General features: G+C 39.4%; 2 protein-coding genes across 2 annotated transcripts; both read left to right on the top strand.

The window, feature by feature from the left end:
- The first annotated feature begins 10180 nt into the window (after positions 1–10180).
- Positions 10181–12004, top strand: LOC108676989. The gene is made up of 5 exons (XM_018165132.2): positions 10181–10308; positions 10539–10654; positions 10960–11060; positions 11287–11424; positions 11822–12004. The coding sequence occupies exons 1-5, from the start codon at positions 10244–10246 to the stop codon at positions 11858–11860; spliced, it is 459 nt and encodes a 152-aa protein (XP_018020621.1). The 5' UTR covers positions 10181–10243; the 3' UTR covers positions 11861–12004.
- A 7602-nt stretch (positions 12005–19606) lies between these two features.
- Positions 19607–22383, top strand: LOC108676990. Its single transcript, XM_018165134.2, has 3 exons — positions 19607–20623; positions 21385–21531; positions 21816–22383. Exons 1-3 carry the CDS (start codon positions 19615–19617, stop codon positions 22178–22180), a joined length of 1521 nt encoding a protein of 506 aa, XP_018020623.2. The 5' UTR covers positions 19607–19614; the 3' UTR covers positions 22181–22383.
- Positions 22384–25255: the final 2872 nt, after the last annotated feature.

The following is a 25255-nucleotide window of genomic DNA, read 5'->3' as shown; positions in this document are numbered from 1 at the left end:
TGGTCCTTGCAAGACTAATCTAAATATCAAAAGTCAATCCTATAAATTTATCACAACTTTTGAATGCGCAGGAAAATAATATATTGCCTATCATTACTTGCATAGGAAATAAAATTTATTTGTTCAAAGTGATATCTTGAAGTGACTCACACCAGAAGGCTGAATATATCGAGAAGCAGTGCTGTAACCTAAAAAAATAGTGCTAAATGTACTGCTCTTTAGAAGTGAAAACTATACTCGATTATACGCTCTGTCAGCTCGGCCGTCCATGGTTCTTAATTAATACGAGTCGGCAATTGGATATAGTCCCATGGTTCAACCTAAGTGTTGCCCAGATTAAGCGGTACTCGCTAGTGTTGCCACCTAAACCGAAGTGTTGACACAGTTTCGTGTCAAAATTTGAGTGTACTCGTCTTGGGCAAAACTGAATTTGGGTGCACTCGTCTTGGATAAAATTGAAGGACCAAATTACCATAAAAAAACGAGAGTTACATTTTCATAGAAAAAGGCCCAAATCGGACAAAAAGGCCAAATGAAATTGTTCAGGCCAATGCATTTAAAAAAGGCCACATTTGCGAAATTTGGCCTGAAAAAGGCCCATCTGGCAACACCGGTAGCCACTTCTCCAATGTCCACAGGGTTGCCAGTGGAGCCGAGTGAAAAAGGCCAATTTAGCTCACAAAAAATGATACAAAAGGCCCCATTTGAAATTAATAAGAAATTCCTAAATTTAAGGTAGTTCTAACCATTTGCAGTGCATGCATTTACTCTCAACGCTTTCGAGAGCAAAAAAATACACCAATTTCACCAAGTGTACGAGCTGAATTACCGACAATGCTACATAGGCTGCCAGGTTCCAGCCTGCACGTTACTCGCTGACCGTAAATAAAACCGTATAATACAGGTCTAGAACTATGATATTTAGGATTCGATTGCCACCTTACATCTATGAAGCTTTTCGATGGCGTAAGAAAGTTTTAGCTCAGTTTGCTAACAAAATAGTGATGTGGCCGGCGACATTAGTGATGTGGCGAAGTTCTTTGGTATTGATGGTAGAATATTTATATGCGGAAATGAAAATAAATGTAAACTCATATCTGCAGCATAAAGATGATGTGGTCCTTGCAAAACTAAAGTTTATATTATTTGTCAATCCTCTAAACTTGTCACAACTTTTGAATGTGTAGAAAAAAATATTGCCTATCATAATTCGGAGAAGATTAATTATATTTATTCAAAGTGAAATTTTGTAGTGACTCACACCAGAAGGCTGAATGTATGGAGAAACAGCGACGTAACCTCAAAAATTAGTGCTGAATTTACTACTCTTTAGAAGTGAAAACTATACTCGATTATACGCGCTCTCAGCTCTGCCATCCGTGATTATTAATACGAGTCGGCAACTGGATATAGTCCCATGGTTCAACCAAAGTGTTGCTCGAATTAGACGGCACTCACCAGTGTTGCCGCCTAAACCTGTAAACCGAAGTGTTGACACAGTTACGTGTCAAAATTAGAGTTTACTCGTCTTGGGCAAAACTAAATTTAGGTGTACTCGTCTTGGATAGAACTGAAAGACCAAATTATCAGAAAAAAACGGGAATTACATTTTTCATAAAAAAGGCCCCAAACGGACAAAAAGGCCAATTTAATTTTTGTCAGGCCAATGCATTTCAAAAAAGGCCATATTTGCGAAAATTGGCCTGAAAAAGGCCAAATTTCGTACCACTGCTTCTCCAGCGCAGAAATCAACACATCGTTGTCCCTCTCGGCCGCGTCTCGGGCACTTGCCGGCGCATGCCTCTGAAGCGGTCAAGCGGCTGAACCCCCTATACACCAGGCCAGTAGCGTGGACAGTCCAAGCGGCGGATGAACTAGCGGCTAGTACTATCCCTGTGTACAGGCACCTAATGACTGGCTCTACCCACACACTCGGACGGTGGACCGCCTTTCTAACTTCTTGCAGCCAATGAGTTTAGGTTAGGTCCGCTCAGGTTTGTTTTGGGTGGAGAAAGGTTGCAGCTCGTATAGGTTAGGCCTGAAGAGGTTTGGCCTCATGCAGTATGGCCATGTTTACGTTTGGCAAGCTTATTTTGTGGCTGTGGACATCCGGCGCTATGGCTTTGAGCACTTGATTTCATAGGCCGTTATGCACTCTAGCGTTCTTACCAATGGAGAGGAATATAAACTAAGTGTGTGGCTTTTGGTAGGCTTTTCGATCTATTTTCTTATTATACATATAAGCGTGAGAATATATTACCTATCATAAATTCCACACTGGACTACTTAGCCCCTTCTGCATCTGCAATGCATGAAATTCGGATTCTAACCCCTAATCTGGCTAATCAGAGTAGAGGCCATGTGAATTGGCAATCACCTAACAGTTGCTGTACTACACCAGGTGTTCAGTACTCCACCAGGTGTGACAAAACCTAAAACTCCGAGCTCTAATTAGATTGTATTCGTTCCTCAAACGAAAATAATTAGAGCAAACTCCGTTTTAGGCTGTTTGCTTTTAACAAGTTGAAAGCTCTATTTGATCTTTTGGATTGTTTCTTCCTCGAATTTAAGCGTATCAGTAAAGAAAAGGGAAAAAAGCTCTGCGATTATGATTGTCGCCAGCGATAATGATTGTCGCCAGCTTTCCTTCCGTTAACCTTGAGCGGTCGCTGTGGTGTGGGCGCAGTTTGCGTTTTCTTCCAATCGCCGCACTGCCCGCGTAATAAAGTTTTGGGAGATGGCCTCAGCACAGCCTAAAACTCCGAGCTCTAATTAGATTGTTTTCGTTCCTCAAACGAAAATAATTAGATCAAACTCCGTTTTAGGCTGTTTGCTTTTCTACCAAAGTCGCCCTTTAGTGTCTGGGGGAGGAAACTTTCAGACTCCCATGAGAGGTAAAAGAAGCAATCGATAATTTAAACAAAGGTTTACTTAATTAGTGGGGCAATGCAAATGTTAGAGACAATAATGTTGGCACTAATTATTGACCGTTCTCCCTGCTACGAACTGTTTTTTGGGAACCGATAACGTCCTCTGATAGCGGATGAATACGTTGGGAGTGCTCCAGAAGCCGTTGCGCATGATTTCCTCCATGGAGGCGTTGCGCATCTAGGCGATGGAGTGGCTGGCCCGCCGGATGTCGTGGCCCGATGGATTTCCAGGAGAGTCGCCGAAGAAACGAAGGGCGTGAGCCAGCCAAAAGGAGCATTTCCCGGCGTTGAGTGGCTTATGAGACTTGGGCTCCAAGAAGACGTGGTTACTGTGTTCCCATGAGGTCGTTCGCTTGAGGTATTCCTTCAAGTGGTAAGCAGGGCATAACGCATGTTTTCCACCCAATGTAAGGAAAGAGATGGGTGGCGGACACCTGTCTACTGACTGGTTTTTGTAGATGAAGCCCGGTAGGACTGCGATCGATACGTCGGTGGGTGAGATGGAGCACCCTGATCTCGAAGCGTTAGCTAGCTCTGATGCTCGGTTTCCGGATGCCAGAGCTGTTAAGAAGAGACATTTAATCAGAAGGTCGTCTGTTGTTATGCGCGGAAGGCGGAAGCGTCTAGATTCAAAGTGTTTGAAGATCGCGTCGAGGGACCAGTCGATGTTTGGTTTGAGAGCGGGAGGATCGGAGAGGAACTGCGATTTCGAGCGCTCTTGGAATTCTTCAGAGGTGGTGTTTACTCCGAAGGCCAGGTGCAGGGGTTTTCTGAGCGCTGCCTTGACGTTACGTATCGTCATAGCCTTCAGGTGCTTCTCCTCGTGGAGGAAGGTGAGAAACCGTAGAACTGTATCGTGGGTGATGTCAGTTGTTTCTGCAGGGAGCCACTCCTGAAAGCGCTTCCACTGAGATTGGTATTGGCGCGTGGTCGAAGAACGAACGGCCCTGATTAGTCGTTTGGCGGAGAAGGCGGGGAACTTTTCTGAGTACAGTAAGGTTAGAAACTCCACGCGATCCATTTCCCGCACTCTTCTGATGAGACCAAGCCGATGCTTTATAATCGAACACAATGTTTTGTAGCTGAAAAAGCTAAAGGAATGAAGAGAAAAATCAGTCAGAGGAATACAACCATAGATGAATACTAGAGAGCATTGAATAATGATACTATATATAAAGTATTGTATAATATGCGAAGTGATAACTATGAATTGTATACGAAGGAGACAAATAAGATTGCACCTAATGATGAAGACATATTAGCAGGTTGTATCAACGAGCTGGCTTTGAACCACTGTTTGATTTCGTGAATTTAATATATATACCCCTCGAGTATTTAATACATTATGATGAAAATAATCATCGACACTTTCTTCTTGAATGCAAAGTTGCGATTTTGTATGACCGCAACCAATATTGATAATAATAAGTCTCTTAGAACATTAATCAAAATTATATCAGAATTTTACTTTGTAGGGAAATTGCCAGTCATTACGCACACATTAAACCAACAGGATTGTAAATGAAAGAGACTGGAACTGAGATTTTAACGCAGTGAAAATGACTAACAAGGTGGGCTTTGAATATAAGTATCAAGATAGGGAAAAATAGTGTAAATAATACCCTTGGCAACGAGCGTATCTGTTGGAGTAAATCTAATAAATGATCGTCGTTGAAGATGAATAAAGAAATAATAATACAATATAACAATTATTCAGACAAAAAAAAAACAACCTATTATGGAGCTTAAACTAACCTGCAGCGGGATTAGCCGAGCGATAAAGATTAACGAGAAAATTGTGTGCGCGACGTTAGCTTATTAACGGTGTTGCCAAGCTAGAGGTAAATTTGCGTGTCGACATGAGCAAACGTGTGCAGGATAAATAGATTACACTTGTGATCCATTTTTAACACCAAACACCTGCATAAATGTATTCTTTATTTTATTCGTGCACCCAGTAATATCCTTTTATTCAGCATTTGTGTTGAAAAATATGATATGCTGTAGCAGTCTAGCGCAGCGTTTCCCAGGCTTCATGATTCCTATTTGAAATTCCATTATTCCCGTAATTCCTTCTACAGTCATTTGCAATAAATCTTATGTATTATAATTTAGTTGAAACCTTTTCAAACCCATATTTTACATAGAATATAGGACTCCCATTTTACTCTCGCTAAAAATGGGGGAAAACTTCGCCTCTTTTGAATTCGAATTTTATTTTCCAATTGTAAATACACATATAAATTTTTCATCCAATATCCTCTGCTATTCTATCTCTGTTCAATTTCACTTCCAGGTGATATCCCGACATGATAAGTATCCTGGATACGGCCCTCCCAAACAACCCCTGTATACTTGTGGTCAGGTTGTAACCACACAAAACCATACACTCAAAAACAAAGTTTAACTAATCTATATACTATTTGAGAACATTATGCTGCACTGACGGGTTTCTTACCGGCATTTTTTGTCCTGCGGCCTCATTTCTTTAAATACTGTCGCCACGTAGTTTTGTTCTGAGGCTTTCCTGTGCCAGCGGCTGCTCGCTGTATCCAAAGCCTAAGTTTGGTTACACTCAGTTGAATATTACTCATTACTCAATATTTAATTTTAATTTCCTAACCTACGTATAAGAAGGGTCATTTATGCATTTCATTCTCCAGGAGATGAAGATAAATTTAATTTTTTGACAAAAGATATATGTATATTTGTAAAATAATTTCAATTCAAAATATGAACCACAGTACAAATTTTTTTTTTTTATTCGTTAAAACAAGATTTTGAATGTTTTTGATTTTTTGCGCTTCAAGTTATTCCAATAGCGCCGCAACCAGTTTTTTGCTTTGGTTCCGTTGCACTACTCGTATCTTGTGTTAGTTTCTCACTTGTTATAGTCACTGCTCGATATAAATGGAGTATTGTCATTTCTTTTGGCCTGAATAAATATTATGAGCCTTGTGAAACGCATGAACATGCAGTGTACGATATATATGCCAATAATGGTTTTTATCGAAATCTCCATTTATTTCTCGACTGCTTCGAAACGACTGCTGCATTAAATTTTAAAATAAAGCAATTTTACACACTTTTTGATACCACTTTAGCTCTAAATGGTCTGCCATACTAAGGAATCGGTGACAGGCCTACGGCCTGCAGTGGACGATGCAACCGTTATTATTATTAATTAAATTTCGGAGGACTTCACAGTAGGTCTATTTGACTCTAGCTAAAAGGCTTGTACGAATCTTAAAGTGAAGGAAAGTAGGATGGCTGTCGATTCTTCTTACTTTAAAACTTTAACACAACGAAACGTCTTGCTCGCTATTTGCATGAAATGTAAACATCATACAGCGGTCAACTGCTAACAAAATTCATGAAGGCCTCAGGAGAAAAAACGGTCTGTACAAGGCTTGTTAGCTCTCGCTCAAAGTAGCGCAATCAGGGAGGCCCACGTACTGCCCCCGCGCCTACATCAGCTCTGATTAATTAATATTAGTGGATGAACTTGCTCGACTTTAGGACGTACCTATACTGGTGACGCATCAGTTCAATACCCTCAAAGCAACGAGAGTTACGTCTTCCGGAGACCTATAATGAAGGTAAAATTATGGTACACTGTGATTTGAAATTTTTATTATACTATTAAAAAACAAACAATGCATTAAATCCTATACAGATAACTCTTGAAAGTAGGTCGACGAGTTCGCAATAATCAAACATTTCAGCCTAGTCTTACGTACGCAAGTTTTGATAATACAAAATTAGGGTGTACTTAAGCAAGACGTATCTTTTTGTGCGTGTGTATAAAAAGTTACGAAGTTTTAATAATCCGGCCCCAGAACCAGAGATTATGCATAAATAATCAATTCGGAGCATTTTAATATGGTAATGTTTGAAGGGCATGAAGCTTAATGGCTTGAACTTAATTGAATAGTAGCAATGCAAAATTTCTAATGAATTATTTTCGAATTAGAAAAGATTTATTAACTGATAATCCAAGTTGGATTATTCAACATTTTGATGACAAATTAGGCGATTTTCACTGTCAACATCTACTATATGGAGCCCTGCTGCCAATTATTTATATGAACATATAGTGGCCACATTGCATTGGTTCACTCGCTGATGTTTTCAAGTCTACTCAAAAATTATGAGCTGTCAGAGGTATGTACGAAAAGTTCTTATGGAAGGATTTAAGAAGCTAGTTACGCATGCTCCAGAAGCTCCATTATCTAATGCCAGATATTCTCTAATTTTAGCTTCTACTTTGTCCTCTGATGTAAACATGAGAGTGACTCTACAAGGACAAAGTGTCTACAGTCCATGCCACTAACTTCGCCACAACACTTATATATCGCAGGCCTTCAAAAGAAACGATCTATTTTGTTAAAATATCTGAGCCACAACTTTCTAGCGCAATCGGAAATGCTTCTTAGTTATCATGAAGAAATGAAACCGTGAAAATTGTACCTCTGACCAGGGGCCGGATTATCAAAACATGCTAAGTATACGTAGCCGCTAACGTTTAGCGTAAGTACAGCTAAGTAGACGTGACTCTACTGAGTGTTATTATCGAAACATTTGCGCGGGAAGCTACGTACAAAAATTTGTGCATAACTGTACGCCTGCTCGGATGTGTCGTAAGCGGAGTTACGTACGAATTTTGAGTGTTGAAGCAATATGAGACTATTAATTTACTAGCAGCAAGTTGAATTGTAATAGAATTTTGTCAATAATGAGACTTAGGTATAATATGGGATCGTGCTAGTGCTTTTAGGAAAAAATATTCTATTGAATTTATACCAGAAGCTAATTTTAAAATTTTCTAAATTCTAGGTCTCTCTAAAAAGTCTTCTAGTTTTGAATGGGAATAGTGCAATTTTTTTACCCTGATTGCAAGAAAGTTTGATGAATGATCACAACAAGTGCATTGCTATTTGGATAACGTCACACTTATTTCTCCATATGCACCCTAGTCAGTCTACGCTGATGCCGCTAACACGACACAACCTCCTTCCATCCACGCGCTCTGCGCACTGAGTCGACAGGAGCAGGAAGGAGCTAGGAACAGCAAATCCAAAGCCTCTGATTGGTCAGTTAGTTGGATGGTTTCGATAATACCTTTTCAGATGAGTCATGCGTAAGACAGTTTTGTTAATGCCAAATTTTGACTGACTTACGCCATACGTAACTTTTTGAACGTAAGTACGAAAAGTTACGTGAACTTAGCGAAGTTTCGTTAATCTCTGCCCAGTATTATACCGTTTCTATGGACGAGCCGGTGATTTCGATTCTAACTCACTGTAACATTCATTGTATTGACCGTAACTCTCCTCTCCATTTTCTGTAATCCCCAGTTAATTAACCACCAACAACTCCATCAAAATTCTCATCCACTGGCAAAATCACAACTGGTTTACTTCTCACGCCATGCAGCAGCACCAGTACAAAGTACGAAGTTTCTACTGGTTGGCAACCTTTCTGCATGACAGCGCCACTGCAGTTCAACTTTCGCGGCTCTGCCTGCAGCTAAACCGCGGCTGACCCGGACAAGATCGTTTCTGGTCTGGGCTCAACGTTTTAACAAAAATTTGAAATGAATTGAGGGGTTGTTCGCACTCTCAGGTAGGTGCAAAAATTTTTTTATTATGAACTTTGAGCCTCTTAGAAGATGAAAAATAAACAATGAATAAGTTTGGCAAGAACTGAAACATACAATTTTTTAGTTCTGCCCGAGTTTGAATAGAAAGTGGACCATGGATTATTTTGTTCGAGCTGCACATCAGCCCCTCGTATTCCCATTTGGATTATACATACTGACTTTTTAAGACGAGTAACTCTTTGAATCATGGTGAATGAATACATGCACATTTATTCTATTAACAGGTAAAACCATTTCAGTTTGTCAAATTTACATAATAATTGCGTTGCATTCTCAAAGAGATGCATCAAAGCATTCAGAACGATATGATATAAGCAGTGATGAAAAGAAGTAATGCTTTTTCTTTTAAATCGGCAGCTGTTTACAATCAGAAAATGGTGAAGTTTCCTGAGGACGTGCAAAAAATATAGCTCTTTCCAGCATACAAGTTTTTTTTAAAGGTCAATGATTCGCGATTTTTCGCGCAACATTGCGTAACCACACAATGGAACACTGATAAGAAAGTAAATGAAGCCAGTTTATCATTAATATGACGGGTATAGAAATAAATTTCTTTATCTTTTCCACTAACTCTGAAGGTCACATTTTCGTGTTCTGCATAAATTTCGGGGTGCGGAGTTTACAATTTCTTCCTTGGTGATCTCAAATCCGAAGATGACGCGACTCCACTTGAAGTAAATGTACTAAAGTTATAATGACTGTGTTATTCAGTCAGCAGTGCGTGTATTTAACAGGAGAAACGCAAAAAAACATTGCGGCGGTCCAAAGCAAAAGATTTTTTTGACAGATCCTCAGCCCGTTACGCTATTCGAACTCCCATTTTGATGCGCTCGCAGTCCCGTGCACCTCCGAGTTTTGTAAGATGGAATTTATTTTGTAATGTGAAAAGAAATATGGAGACTTATGTTAAAATAAATGTGGGACTAGCATGCAACCCAGAACGTCGCGTGTTAGATGCACATTGTAATGCTGAATCTACTCATGGAGCAGCGCATGAATAATGAAGATCATGCTGACACATTTCACTGGTACATCTCGAGATGCAAGTTCAGCTGAACACACTCAGCTTGTGATCATTTGCGATCTTAAGTCATCAATCGCATCATCAGCTTGTCATCAATCGCATCATCAATCGTCTTTGCAAATATGGAGCATCTGTTTAAGATCTTCGACACTTCACCTTAACTAACGCTGAGCACGGAGGACATGCTCTTCATAACAGATGAACATCCACTTGTGATGAAAAAATTTGTTATAACACGAATTGAGGCTCTTAAAGAAAATAACTTTCCATGGAAAAAAATGAGAAAATTTAAGCAATTCTATCATCTCTGCTTGCAATTCCATTTTATTATAGGTATTTTTATTTTTTCAACCAGAAAGTTTAAACTTTCCTAATGAACAGTCAAATTTAAATTCTAACATTTGATTATGGACTATGGAGCTAGATGCCATTAGCAGGGGTGACAGATGATCTCTGAAAGACAGCTGTAAGTACGCGATCGACAAATAAAACCAACTGTATCAATAATATCATAAAGCTATAAAGTCAGACCATGTATCGTACCAAGTCACAGGTCTCCTATCAGCCTTTCGTTCACGACGCGTTTTGCCTTAGCCTCTTACCGCTTAAGCCTTTACGACTACCAACATGATGAAATCTGTCGGTCTTGTCCTTCTTCTCACAGCAGCCTTTGCCAACTCCGGTGTTGAAGGGTGAGTGAACTCAGTAAATGCATTCGGACACTGTGCTCCCCCCTCCTGTTCATCTTTATTTTTAATTATTAGATAATATTGTTACGTGCTCTATACAGCCACTACATAAAGTGCTGAAAAGTTGCATTTACAGCTATGGATATTCCTTGTTTTCCTGATTAGAATGAGTTATGTTCATTTTTTATGTTACTCGCCTGGTGAACTTATTCCTATTCATTTCTCTACCCCAGCCACTCAATCGCCAATGCGTGTGCAGCGGCCCTCTCCAGGAAAGTGACGGACGAAATCAACATGGGTGATCCCCTGTATGCCTGCATGTCGACTCCAGCCTGGTCTGCAGTCGCACGTTAGATATTGCAAGATTTATTTCCACCAATTGATTGATCTGTAATTGCAAGATTTATTTCGACCAATTAACTGATATGAAATTTCAAACCATTGCGTTATTCTATGGGTAATTCACCCCATGTATTTATCTGTAATTATGGGTAATTAACCCGATTTTTTTCTGTTTCAAAAACTCATTTATACACTTTTTCTTTTATATTATTGGTGTTATCTAGATACGTTTCTTGAAATAGTGATTGGAACTAGGTATCATAAATTCACTTGAGATCTAAAACAATAAGTATCAATTTGCGTGTTCTGCAGGTGTTAGTGGCTGCGAGAACTCAAACTTCGCATACGGCCCTCCTAAGTGCCAAGTTCTCGCAGCTCCCTTCATGAAATGTGTCGCGGGAAAAAGTGGTTACGTAAGTCGGGAAGTATCGCTAAGATGCATTTTCATCATCTGCCATGAACTCCACTTTGAATATTAGCTGGCATTATATGTAGTGTTGAACGTTAGGTGACCAATGTTATATTTAGTGCACCATCAGAGATTTCAATTTCAAGCAATTTTATAAGTTATTAAATTATATTATGAAGTTCCATCCATGTAAATGTGACTGCAGCACTCATTCATTCATTCATTTCTAGTTGAACGCTGATGGCTCGATCAACAACACAAAGATCTTAGCCCAGTTCAAGACTTGGGCCACCAGCGACCCCAAGTGCAACATTACTCAGTACGACTTCGCTGTGAAGAAATGTGGCACTACCATCAACAACTACGCGGTAAGTTTTTCTTGCCTTCCTTAACGGGACACGCTAAAAGTTATTTCACATCATGACTATAAGTTGAGGTTATTTTTCACTGAATTCATTTCATATGTTAACTTAGGAGACGAGTGATATTTGATTCGCGAGTATGTGGAAACTTAGGACAATTATTTTTAGTTTCTGTGAAAATACGTGTCGAAATTTCAAACTAGCCAGAAAGTTTCTGTGATCTGTTAATCCCCTTTTCTGATGTCAATGAGACATATGATTACTTATGAATTTGTGTCGCATATCGAATGCTGCGTAAAGTTTTTCCACAATTCTGAGCATTCTTTCACTTCTATCCACTACAACTGAAGCAGCACCTCATGCCATGAACGCTATTATTGATATATTGAACTACTGCACACAGATCCTGCCGAAGGCCTACTGCATCGTCCAGGAAGTTTGATGACCTGCACAATCTGGTCCTCATTCCTTCATCTGATTGGCGGCTTTGAATTGTTTACAACAGGAGCACAATAATACCACATTCTCCAGCAATGCGTCCACGTGCAGTAAAAATTGTCTAATCGGAAATTCATTGTAATTTGTGAAACAATAGATTTATTGTTTATATTTAATATTTAATAATATTTTAGTATTTAATAATATTTAATAGGCAGGGTGGCCCAGTGGTTACAGTTCAGAGTACCAAGGTTGGAGCAGAGAGGCGCGGGTTCGATCCCAGCTCTGTGCGCCAGTTTCTGGTCAGAATCGGCAGGGAGGCCGTGCGGTTAAGCACAGCAGAATTGTTGCTTTATTATTATTATTATTATTATTATTATTATTATTATTATTATTATTATTATTATTATTATTATAAAATTCTACTGAAGTGAAACATTTCGCTTTGTACTAATATATTTTGTGCCAAGAAATTTGTATTTGATGCACTTGAATTTATTTGAATTCGAAAAGTTCAAAGTAATGTGGCTTGAGTAAAAGTTCAAATAAATAAGCGTGTAACCAATCATTATAAACTTATATATAATCAGAAAAAAAAACATTTTTAGCGTTCCTATCACTTCAAAATTAGTGACTTGATGTCCTTCGAACCTCTGCACTTGTTTTGTTTTTCATCCGGCAGGTTCAAAACGTTTCTTAACATTTCAACAATGGAATTTACAAAACATTTTGTGCATGCATGTTGTTTTGATTGACCCTTTTGTTGTTTACAACACATTATGTGCATGCCTGCTGTTTTAATTGGCCAATTTGTTGTGGATAAAATGTAGGGTTGTCTGTTGTCCAAATCTCTCCATGTTGAACGCGCATTCAAATCATGAGATAATTAAAAAATTTATCAAGTAAATTACGCATAAGAAAAATAAACACAAAAGACCCAATTAATTAAAAAAAACAATCGCTACATTTAAAAGGCTGAGATACGATGCGCTTAGTTTCGAGAGACACATCGCTGTCAGTAACATGAAGTAAGTTTCACGAACATGCATTTGGGGACAGAGAAATATTAGAGGGACGTCGTGAAGGCCTATAAGGATGAAATGATAACTGAAATGGGGGATCGAGAGTGGTTAATTGAATAGAAGCCGTATTTGTACGTCGAATCCCATTTGTTTCTACAAGAAAACATGAAACACACAGCATTCATTGTCAATTAGAGTAATTTTTAATCGATAAATGGAATAGTTTTGATCAAGACGATCGTTACTGGAAAATGCTCAAATGCTATTAACATCAATGCGATCATCCTGAGCGAAGGACATGACTATTCTTGCGTTTTGATAGAAATCGAGAGTCATCGTTTTATTTCAGAAAAAATATTTCCTAAAATTCTTGAAAAGTTTCCCGATGTTTGTTACATCTCTTTGAATCAACCCGATTTATGTTTAAGATCATCTACCCCACACTCCTGGATAAAAAACGACTCAGCGACTGTACCGCACTCATCATTCAAGCAAATCATATGAACGATTGATGATGATCTGGTATTTTTTAAAATCGCGGCTCCGAAATACAAATAGCGTTATCAGAAAATAAGTTAATTTCGAAGGTTTTTAGCCTTGTCATGATTAGGTCTTGTAAAATTTATGGATGATTTGTAGATTTGGTTTCATTTGTTATAACTTTACTATTAGAATAGAATAGAATAGAAGTGTCGGCGTTGAAGAAATAGGCCCATGGCCTGTTGCCGATTCTTGAACTTTTCGTGACTTGATTCACAAGGGATCCGGCCTTTGGAACCCGATCTTTCCATAGCTGACGATTGATTGATAATAAGCGGCTGTAAAAGGTGTCAGGGTAGAGGAGGTAGCTTGGCCACAGAAACAAGGGCTCTATTGTTCTACGCTGGCGGGGCAGTGCTGCACGTTGCCCTCGCCTGGCCTGTTTGCGTCCCTCGCTGACTCTTGATCGCGTTATTTCAGATGGAAACACTTTTACTATAGGCTTTTTTTCTATTTGCACTCTATTTTACTGACTTCACTGAAAATTCAGTCATTCACTGACACGGGTCATAAAAAAATGCAAAAAGAGTTCCGAAAACGGCACAGTTAAAGTTAAAAGTTGAAAATCTGGGACCGCAAAACACAAGCGTCCGCTCTCGACCACGGCTGAAACTATTCATTGATCGGTAATCGTTTTAACTTGGTCAGGTTGCGTCCATAGCCTCTCAGGCTTTCCTCGGATTATTCGCGTATAGAAGTTCTCGTATGAAATACAGTTTACGGCAAAAATCGTACAGAGATAGTGTTGCAAGGAAACACTGGTAAATTTAGTGTTCTACTGGGAAATTCCAGTTCACATCTTACATTAACAAAAATATCTAATACAGGAAAAAGAAACCGAGCACCATCTCCTACTTTTACCAGAAAAATTGACCCAGTGCAGTTCCGTTGAGTAGTGCGACGGGGTATTTTAAAAATCTATCTCCTCCTAGAGTTTTGAGCTACAGCAATGAGACATATACCATTCGATTCATAAAGACCATATCTATCGAGTTATCGAGCCTTTTTTTTATTTTTGCCTTAGTTTTTTACACGCATTTTTCCGTTTTCTTCTTATTTTTTTCTCATTTTCTTCAAATTTCCCCCCCCCTCCCCCCATTTTGAATCCAAACTATGCACAAATCCAAAAAAAACTCGTTAACTCGATAGGTATAGTCTTTACGACACGAATGGTATATGTCTCATCGCTGTAGCTTCAAAACTCTAGGAGGAGATAGGTTTGCCGTAAAAATAAGTGTGAATGTTCAGCAGAGCGCGACAAAGTCCCGCGCGCATTGCAATAGGCACTCAATGTAGCAAGGATACGAAACTAAACGTTACTGGAGCTTTATTCCACTCAAGGATGGTGGGAGCGACTGCATGCACACCTCCTCATACGACGCCAGGCGGGTTACTGAGCTCTACCTCAAGTAGACACTGTATTTAAAGTGCTGGGGAGCGAATTACCTACTATCTTATTTGTTAAAGAAACTCCCCCACCCCCTCCCCTTTCATGATCTGTCGTGAACGCATAAATCAACGTACAGAGATGGTAATGGTACCGTTGGATAGGGCAGAATGTCAGCTTCAAGAGAACGGGTAACTGAGCTGCACCTGAAGCAGACACTGTATTTAAAGTGCTGGGCATTGAATTACCTCCTATCTTATTTGTTAAAGAACTCCCCCACCCTCCCCCCCCTTTCATGATCTGTCGTGAACGCATAAATCAACGTACAGATATAGTACCGTTGGATAGGGCAGAATGTCAGCTTTAAGATGCGACTAAAAACCGGAAAAGCCAAATCCGAAAACTTTAGGGTATACCCCCCCCTTAATATTGGACGCAGTTATTATAGTGAAGTATTAGTCTGTTATATCTTGTAGATGCAATTCTTAGAATGGAGTATTCGTTTGTTGAATAGTGACGTCTTCATGCAGTCCTAATAAAATGACGTCTTCCCTGCAGTGTTTTTTCTTAACCAATACGCTTTTCATTATATTTGTTGTTCCAATTCACCATACTGCAGAAAAGCGCCGGTTGGAAGTTTACTGAGGCTTCCTTCATTGAGCGCTCATGTTTACGCGTTAATAGTAGGTTAATTACGCGCTGATAGTAGCTTTAATTCAGCGTTAATAGTAGCATTAAATAAACGCTAATAGTAGCTTGAAATAAGCGCTAATAGTAGCTTGAAATAAGTGGTAATAGTAGCTTGAAATAAGCGCTAATAGTAGCTTGAAATAAGCGCTAATAGTAGCTTGAAAAACGCATTCCGGCTGGCTGAGTGGCGTTTTACGCGCCTGTGCCAACTTATTTTGGGACAAGCCGGGATAGACACTTTGGTGAGTAGTTTTAACGCAGCGATTTGTTTCAGTGTAGGGGCACCTCGTAGTACACAACATGAACGTGGCTGCTTGCATAATTTAGAAGTTGTGGCCCGAACCTTTATGCTCATCTCACTTATGTGTATCGACAAAAATAAAATATTGTTATAAAAGGAAAAAATATTGTGCGTTATTACCATTGGCTCTATTTACGACGCGCTCCTCTGATGAGCTTTCTCAAAATTTAACATCGAAGTTTATCAATTAGATGCCTTAATTGACAGTGTAAAAACTACAATGCCGTTATTAAATGCGGATTGCAATTAAAATGCTTTGACATGACCGGACTTCGCACTAGTGCCTATCGTAAGGTGAGTGTAAAGTGATAGTCAGAAATTGTCTTTAGGTCTCAAGTATTAATTACGTCAACACCAGGAGCGGATGTTGTCCGTATCTGAAAAGCAGGATGGACTTTCAGACAGGGTCACCAACCTGTGCTAGTGCGCGAAGACGCTGTGCTTTGTACGCTACAACTTGGTTCTCTACGGCGAAGATTGATTGAATTCTTTTGTTAAGATCAAAATTTGCCATCATAGATAACAGTGACTTTTCTTCAGCTGCTTTCTGTGCTGATTGCTGCCAGTAATAAAAAAAAAAAACAATCAAACCGTGCACTTAAACATTTGGAATTCTACTCGTTTTCGACCGTGCCAACAGAAAATATTAATTTACTGCACAAATTTTATGAAAGTAAGACAATTTAGAATGTGTGATATTCATATGGACACTTGTTTTGGGAGCCGATCACAATTGAAATGGTCTTCGTTTGAGACGGATAATCCTGAAAAGGGCTTCAAAATTTTTATCCATACTGAGTGAACCGTGACACATTATGGAAAATTTGAAATTTTTCACAGAGCTGGTTTACCTGATTTAATGAGAATGAAAACCACTTTTTCTACGGCCAATTAAAATTTTCCATGAACATTTTTTATTATATTTCTCTCGGAGGTCGGGTTTTTGCAAGTGAAAGAAAGCGTAACCCACTATAACTTAAAGTCCTTGATATTAACTTCTCTTCAATCATATCTAATGTTAAATGCTACAGTGCCGCACAAATTATCACCAAGTTGAGAAGTATATCAAGCTATCGAATCAAGTTGTGCAATCCTAAAAAATATCATTAAAAAATATATTATTTCATTTGAAATGAAATTTCCTGCGTCGTGACCTTTTAATGTGTCTTATTAGTTCAAAACTATGTGCTATATAATATATGTTCATCAGAAATTGTTTAAAAAATCACCACATTTTCCAATGAAATATTATAGAGACTAGCCTTTGATATTTAAGCTCAAAAAATTAATCAATTAGAAGGAATAATTCTAAAGGGTCTAAATTAAAATCCAAATTTCCATATAGAAGGCTTATTAACGAAAATATGTCAGTGAATGACATTTAACTACGACATTCAAACATCATCTTGAAAAATTTGTATTCTTAAATTATTGTTTTTGGCATGTCCAAGTTTGCAAGTGCGCAAAAATAATTTTCACCCTCTATAACTCGATCAGGATCAACCTCAGTGTTTTGCTTTGACGTGAATTTCTTGATTTGAAACAACACAGCTACGTCCGGTTGCCGAAAATTCGTGTTGATTTAGCCATGTCGATAGCATTAAAAGCTAGAGCCGAGAGCATTCATGTAAATATAGAGTTGTCGAGAGCATTTATTGGACCTTGATCGAAGTCCTTTCATGAATGTATGGTGTTGGAGCATTCAACAGCTTACTATATATTTCATAGGTCCCTATACGTTAGTAATTTCGGCAATCTGATGGTTCGCAACGTAATTATCGTAAAAGCTTCACATGAGATTTTTCTCCTCTCCGGCAACCATTGTCGAGGCCACCGCGTCCATCTAAATATCCGCAATTAAATTCCGTGTGCACAAATTGCGATCAATCTAGCGATCGAAACAACGTCGATCCTTGCATTGCCGAGAAAGCAAATACTGAAGAAAAGTATATCTTTATGTGCCCGTCAGTATCCGTCTTGTCTTTTAAACCTGGCATTTCATGCAAGACTGACGGTAAGTTTGAACGTGAGGACGGGGCTTTACCCCGACTCTCTACTCAAACAAACATTTCCTGACTTACTAAACATCATTAGCTACAAAAGGGGACAAGTGGGGGGCTTGAGTCGATCATTGGCTGCAGTAAGGTGGAGAGTCGGGGGTTTTCCTTCAAGAAGACTAGACGAAGCTATGCAGGAGCATCTGTTCAGTCTTAAAATGCTTAGCAAATTACGGACCAGGCAATAAGTCCAGCAGCTATCTCAATCAATCGTCAGTTATAATAATAATAATAATAATAATAATAGCGGTTTCAGCGTTATTAGGCCGTAGGCCTGTCGCCGATTCTTAACATCGCAGCACATTCACGGCATTTTGCGGTCTCGAACTCGCAACTCACTGCTACAATTCTGCTATGCCTGCTTAACCGCCCGGCCTCCTTGCCGATTCTGACCAGAAACTAGCGCGCAGAGCTGGGATCGAACCCGCGCCTCTCTGCGCCAATCTTGGTACTCTGTACTTTAACCACTGGGCCACCCTGCCCAGGGTGGAAAGATCCACTGTTATGGAAAGATCGGGTTCCAAAGGCCGGATCCCTTGTGAATCAAGTCACAAAAAATTCAAAAATCGGCAACAGGCCATGGGCCTATTTCTTTAGTGCCGACACTTGTATTCTATTCTATTCTAAGAGTAAAGGAAGAGGCATGCTGAGGTGTAGCCTCCATGATAACTATACTGCCTTAAACAGTGGCTGCTGACATACGGCGCAATGGGTTTAAGCAGTTGGGCATCAGGTGTGGCTTGCGATGTTACTAGCAACCTTTAGTGTGTTTGGCACGCGAGTCACTATATTAAGGTTCAACTTTAATATCTGGTACTTCCAGCTTAAGGGTTTTTGAATTTTCTTCAATTTTAAACTAGCATTTTACTTCAATAACGCCCATAGTTCTCATCAGTCTGAAATTTTTATTATAGTATTTATTCCTCACTTCGTCCTTTAATAATCAAGTTACTTTGAATGCTTAGCTCACAAAAAAGTGGCATGAACCGATTCTACTTGAATTTATGATGCTTAAAAGATGATATAGCTGGTATCTTATTTTTTCAAAAAACGTGTTAATTTTTGGTCATTTTACTTGATATTTTCCTCTATTTATTTAGGCATTCAATTGACCGGAATATTTCTGAGGGATTGCCTCTCTACCTGAAAAAGCGGTCTGCATCAATAATATTTCGGTTTAATCAATACTCTAGACAAAAGCTTGACCACACCATCTGTTTATCATACGGTGAATTTTCTCACCTCGGAGACGGAGTTGAATGTTAAATTTTTGACGAGTGACGAGAGCAAAATTCTCAAAGTCAAACCTTGATCATAAATGATCAGGTTAATGATACTAAAATACGTATTAGTTGTTATATTTAATTCTGTCATGTGCTGAGAAAATGTTCTACTAAGAATAATACAATAAATACGTAAGGAAAACGATAAAAAAAATATCGATACAAATAAAAACCGGCTTCTGAAGTCATACAACAATAAATTTCAATTTTTTTCCTCCATTTGAGAATGATAGTTTAAATTATGCAAAATTAGCAATTTTGCTTATCTACAGAATTTTCGTCTTGTTATTGATACGATTCAGCGACTTTTGCATCATGGTCCTCTAATACGACTCGCTATACATCAGATTATTTTGTTATATGTCATCTGGTTGAGCGAGACAACACGAGCACAATATATCTAAATCCTAATCCCAACCACCTCCTAATCTAATAAATAAATGTTCAAATATTATTTTCAGAGATTTCACATTTTAAAATGTTTTCTTGCTTACTGCTACTGATATTTATTACAAATGTGGGAGATTGCTTGCTCGTCCAAAATTTCAAGGAAGATCGACGGAATGAAATTAGCGGAGTCATCCGGAGAGATCGGAGTCATATCCGATCTCAAGCGACCCTACAAAAGACTTGGGGAGAAAATTTGCTGGCGCATGCGGACTCCCGCATCGCCCATCGTCAAGATCCAGACTTTACAAAGCCACCCGCGACGCAGACATCGCACCGCGATACCGGCTCAGCGCCAGTGGCCGACGAGCACTCGTTTTTAGGAGAGGAACTGAATCTTCAACTCAGACGAGGCCGCGGAGCCGCTCACCACCTTACGCTAGAGCAAGAAGTATCGGACTTGAAAATTAAGAAGGAGCCACTTATTGCATCAACTGCTGCTCTATCGAATGAAGGCTATACTAGACATCGTGAGAAGAGGCAAGCAGAACTCTGCCTGCCTCCGCACATACATGCATATTTTACAGGAGCTATAAACCGCCTAGAAAAACTACCCATTAATTTAAATTTCTTTGCAAAAAGACTGCCTTTTACAATAAAAGTTAAAGCCTTATTTTACGGTGCCAACTTAGTGTCGGATTTTGACAAAGAATATTCGATTTCTTCAACCGAAATAAAAGTCCAACGGTCAAACATATGGCTTCGATGTCAATTGCAATTTTCGCATACTAAACATTTTCTAATAGTTTTTTATTTTTCCCATACTATAAGTATTAAGTGTCCAACAGCTGAAACAAATAAAACTTGGGACTGGAATTTTAAGCATAACTTAAAAGAGCTACAAATTTCCCTCATTGGTAACGTTCATTGGTACGAAGGCCAACAGGTTGATGACTGTCAGCTAAATGGAACGACTCAAGTCCCGACCACAACCACAGGCTCCCAAGTCCCGGTATCGAGCGTAACCAGTACAACGGCTGTTACAACCTCAACAACCGAGTCGACTACAGAAACTGAAGTTGTTTACAGTACTGATGCTGGTAAATATCAAGACTATTTGTCAATGGTATCGGGATTTATTATTCCGTGTTGTAAAATGTACAATCATCTACTTAGGGATCTGTTCTACTGTAATGGTAGTCACTTGAAATTAGGTACAGTAAAGTTATTAATAATAGTATTAATCGATATAATGATAATTCAATCTTCAAATTTCTTGGGAATATATTCAATATTTATTAAGTTTATGAAAGATCAGTTTTAGATTCTCTCGTGTGATGAATAAAAGAACAAATTATAGTGGTTCAGGTTAATATGAGTTTAGTAAAAATAATTGAATAGATTTTACCGTGACAATTTTTTTGTTTGCTAAGTGGAACATAATTTATTTGGATTAAAGGTTTTGAGATTCGCAAAACTTGAAGTTCATTCCATTTCTTTGATTCAAGTTCACGAACATAAAAGAATCGACAAAATTGTTCAATTATATGTACATTGGTGAAAACCGATTTTTACCCTCGTTGATGGGCAATAATTGAATTACGATCTTTCTTTTGGGTAATTGAGTTCTTCCAGGGGATCTTATAGAATTAAATTCTTTGCCCAACCATTTTCGTAGATTTCCGGCGCCATTTAGGGGGTGACGGAAACGCAGTATCTTAAATTTCGTTGCATGTCCTCATTGCTGACTAATTATGTGTGATTCCAGAATGACTCATATTAATATTAATCATTAAAATGTTCAATCACTAATATGCAAGTTGTATCCACACTTCATTCCCTGATATGATTCAATTTTCAGGCACCAACGTAACAGTTGGGATGGACGAGCCTGCGTCCAAGGCAGAGACAATTTCATGGGATCTCAACTGGTTGTGGCTGCTGCTGCTACTCCTGGGTCTGCTAGTCGTGGTCATCGCTATAGCTATGATCAGGAAGAAGAAAAAATGTATGTATGAGACCGAGTACACTTGGTAATATGGCATATATCAGCTGCGTTATATATGAATATTAAATATTGTCGAAATCCTAATGGTCATTGATATAGCTATGATCCGGAAGAAGAATAAACGTATGTATGAGACCGAGTACACTTGGGATTATGGCATATATCAGCTGCGTTATATTCAATATTAAATGTTGTCGAGATCATAATGGACATATTTATGACCAGCTGCGTTATATTTAAATAATAAAATTTGTCGAGATCATAATGAACATATTTATTTCCAGTGAAAGCCACCGTACAGCCGGCAACTGGCATAAACCGTCAATCGAGCGTCAACTCTTTATACGGATGTCATCCTGAAATAACAAGAGGACCAGCCAGCGCTCGAAACAACCAAAAGTTCCAAAACAACAGCTCTAACCGTACTAGTTTAAACAGCCTTTATCAACCCAAAAAGTTCCAAGACAATAGCTCTAGCCGTACTAGTATAAACAGCCTTTATCAACCAGCCGGAGGCAACAGTGTCGCCGCTTCTGTGAACAACGCTGGCAGTGAAAAGCACGTTCCTGGAGCTTGGATCAGCACAGCAAATGGCTCAGCATATTATAATGCGGATTTAGAGTTACAAGATTCCATTTACGAAAATTAGACTCATATTCACAGTAAATTTTCGAGAATCAGAATCATCATTCATAATCGAATTTAATCATCCTTACGGAGAAGTTTTGTCCTGTCTCGAGCTGTCTTCAATTGTCAAATCTTAAATGTTTAATTAAGTAAACGAAAGTATTGACTCCTAAAAATATGAGTAAAACTTAAAATTTTTGTTAAGCGTTAGTGTTAATTTTAAAGATAAACTCAAAATTAAGTCATATACATTTTTTTGTACCTCTTAATAAAAATTACTTATGCGAGATGAATTAAAACTCACCTCGTCTCGTAGAAAATTTATTGAAAATTTAGTCAAGAGATATATCTTTGCCATTATATACGTATATCTTTATACCTTTGCTGGTACTTCATTGTTCGCTCATGACGTCACTCGGTCCCAATTCCGTTCGCACACCACATGCGAACGGTTGATGAAGAAGGAATTATCAAAGAAAAATAACATGTGAGCAAAATTCACTTGGCAACCGCTCTTCAATCGCAAATGATGTATATATAATATATAATCTTTCTGCTGGTCGTCTGTTACACACACCTTTGCATTTAGTTGCTTGCCACTCCCACGCAGCAAGTCGCCTGCTACTAACTTATCACATAAACGAGTCGTCTGTCATACCTGCAGCCAGTCGCCTGTCATACCTGCAGCCAGTCGCCTGCCACACCTGCTGCCAGTCGCCTGCAAAATCTGCAGCCAGTCGCCTGTCACACCTGCAGCAAGTCGCCTGTCGCACCTGCAGCAAGTCGCCTGTCGCACCTGCAGCAAGTCGCCTGTCGCACCTGCAGCAAGTCGCCTGTCACACCTGCAGCCAGTCGCCTGTCACACCTGCAGCCAGTCGCCTGTCACACCTGCAGCCAGTCGCCTGTCACACCTGCAGCCAGTCGCCTGTCACATGTGTAGCCAGTCGCCTTTCACACCTGCAGCCAGTCGCCCGTTAAACCTGCAGTCAGTCGCCTGCTAAACCTGCTGCCAGTCGCCTGTTAAACCTGCAGCCAGTCGCCTGTCACAACTCACACCTGCAGCCAGTCGCCTGTCACACCTGCAGCCAGTCGCCTGTCACACCTGCAGCCAGTCGCCTGTCATGCCTGCAGTCAGTCGCCTGTTAAACCTGCAGTCATTCGCCTGCCGTACCTGTATCTACTCACACCACGGCAGTGGGAGCGCAGCCCTGCACCACAAATTTAGCTCGTAAACAAGCCCTGGCGCCAACGCCTACCCTATAATGCAATAACTTAACTCAGCTCACACCCAAGAAGCTGTACGTAACTGAGTCATCTCCCCACACCAACTTTAAGCAACACCTACCTCACTCCACAGCCTGCTGAATCAAATAGTCAATTGTCAACAGGTCCTACTCCACACGGCAGTCATAGCCCCGACATGACTGCCGGCCGCTAAATTCTATTAAGCCTGCAACGCAACTGTTGTGAACGCAACATATGTCTTAGGATACTAGCTTAATTCTGTGGTCTTGCGAATCCTTTTCGTTCATTCGTCATCTGTCGGCTGCAAAGTAAAGACCGAACTAAGATCAGGAACTAATTTTGGTGAGCCTAGTTTTCATGTTTGAACATTTATGTGCTGTTTATAGAAAGCCTTTATAATTACTTTGAATATTTTCGAATATTGGTTAAAAATTCAGTAACCTTTTTAACTCACTATTACTATTAATACAAAATTACTATTTTGCATTTGTACCGGTTTCTTTCCAAACACCGTGACTTCTGGGAACATAAAGCAAAAATTAACCCTGGATGCACGCGTATTGAATTAATCCTGCCATAGACAAAAGTTGCTCTGTAAAGCACTAAATAGCCCACAACACCAACTATTACTCACACGGGAATATTTAGATTATAAGGATTGGGATTAAAATACCAGCATTATCGTTTATATTAATCTCTAACAAGGGACACTGCATTCAATTCAATAGTTTGTGAGTAAGATTACCTTTAACGCTGCACTAACATCGTAAAATTGTACTTATACTCTGAAGGAAGGATATCTTTCAGATTATGCCACGTGAAGCTACAGTTATCGATGCTACGGTGATATCTGTAAACGCTATAATCGTCTGATGCAAGGAAGTCAAGGAATTCGTCGAGTTGGAAGGGTAAATCATGTATATCATTAAGAGGAAGCTAAGAAAAATTGTCCTTCACGAAGACTTTAGTGCATAAAACGATAGTTTTTTTTCTGCTACTCAGGGATTTGGAGCCTTTGGCCAAACACCAGATGTGATGAATGACTGTGATTCATCCTCAATTATTATCCAGACTCCAGCGCTGTGGGCAGTAATGAAATTAGTCGTTGTTCTAAACGAGTGGTTAAAAATACGCACCCCACTATAGACATGGCAAGTGAGGCGTGACTAAGAAATTCACAGATTTTATGTCCAAGTGCAAGTTTTCTTAATAGATCTTTATAGCTAGGGTACCTGGAAATGATAATTGGAAGCAGATCACAGCTGTGTCAGGAAAGCAGAACACAGCTGTGGGAAGTTAGACCGTAGATTTATTAGTCTCGCTGCATTCACGAAGTAAGGAGAGCGATGTTTGTGTTCATAGCTCCAATACGATGATTTTCATTCGTTCAAGTAGATACATGTGAATTACTGTCAAGTGTTAATACAATGTGAATTGTGGGGCTTGCCGTCATCACGACGGTGAAGCTAGGCCGAATAATTTGAAGTTGAGAGCGAGTTAGCAGACATGCTTCGAATTTGTATGCTGGGCGGGACTGCTCAACTTTTCACGTCTTGAGTTTAGACTTTAGCTCAAGGAAAGTTTCTACCTTCACTCTCACCCTGTCTTCCATCATCAGGATAATTATTTTCGATGTGATCTCGAAAATCATTAGCATCAAATGATACTGAGGAGAAGTGAATTGTTCTGTGTATCAATCGCGTTGCCATCAAGGCCAGCCAGGTTCACTCAATACTGCCAGGCACTTGCCAGGCACTATCCAACATTCTTCAATGCATTTCTTTCGAAGCATTCACACCAGCCATGCAAGGCCCCTACCATGTCCACGGTGTGAATGCTTCAATGGAAATGC

The sequence above is a fragment of the Hyalella azteca genome, unplaced genomic scaffold (assembly GCF_000764305.2).
Source record: "Hyalella azteca isolate HAZT.00-mixed unplaced genomic scaffold, Hazt_2.0.2 contig8071, whole genome shotgun sequence".
NCBI lineage: Eukaryota > Metazoa > Arthropoda > Malacostraca > Amphipoda > Hyalellidae > Hyalella > Hyalella azteca.
The sequence above is the reverse complement of the archived record's forward strand: the minus strand, read 5'-3'. Positions and strand labels throughout refer to the sequence as shown.

Excerpts from the sequence above, each read along its gene's own strand:
- LOC108676989 (XM_018165132.2), top strand. The coding sequence starts at position 10,244 with ATGATGAAATCTGTCGGTCTTGTCCTTCTTCTCACAGCAGCCTTTGCC. Across the intron at positions 11,061-11,286 it reads TCGCGGGAAAAAGTGGTTAC|TTGAACGCTGATGGCTCGAT; the intron begins GTAAGTCGGGAA and ends ATTCATTTCTAG. Across the intron at positions 11,425-11,821 it reads CTACCATCAACAACTACGCG|ATCCTGCCGAAGGCCTACTG; the intron begins GTAAGTTTTTCT and ends TACTGCACACAG.
- LOC108676990 (XM_018165134.2), top strand. The coding sequence starts at position 19,615 with ATGTTTTCTTGCTTACTGCTACTGATATTTATTACAAATGTGGGAGAT. Across the intron at positions 20,624-21,384 it reads TGTTTACAGTACTGATGCTG|GCACCAACGTAACAGTTGGG; the intron begins GTAAATATCAAG and ends TTCAATTTTCAG. Across the intron at positions 21,532-21,815 it reads GATCAGGAAGAAGAAAAAAT|TGAAAGCCACCGTACAGCCG; the intron begins GTATGTATGAGA and ends ATTTATTTCCAG.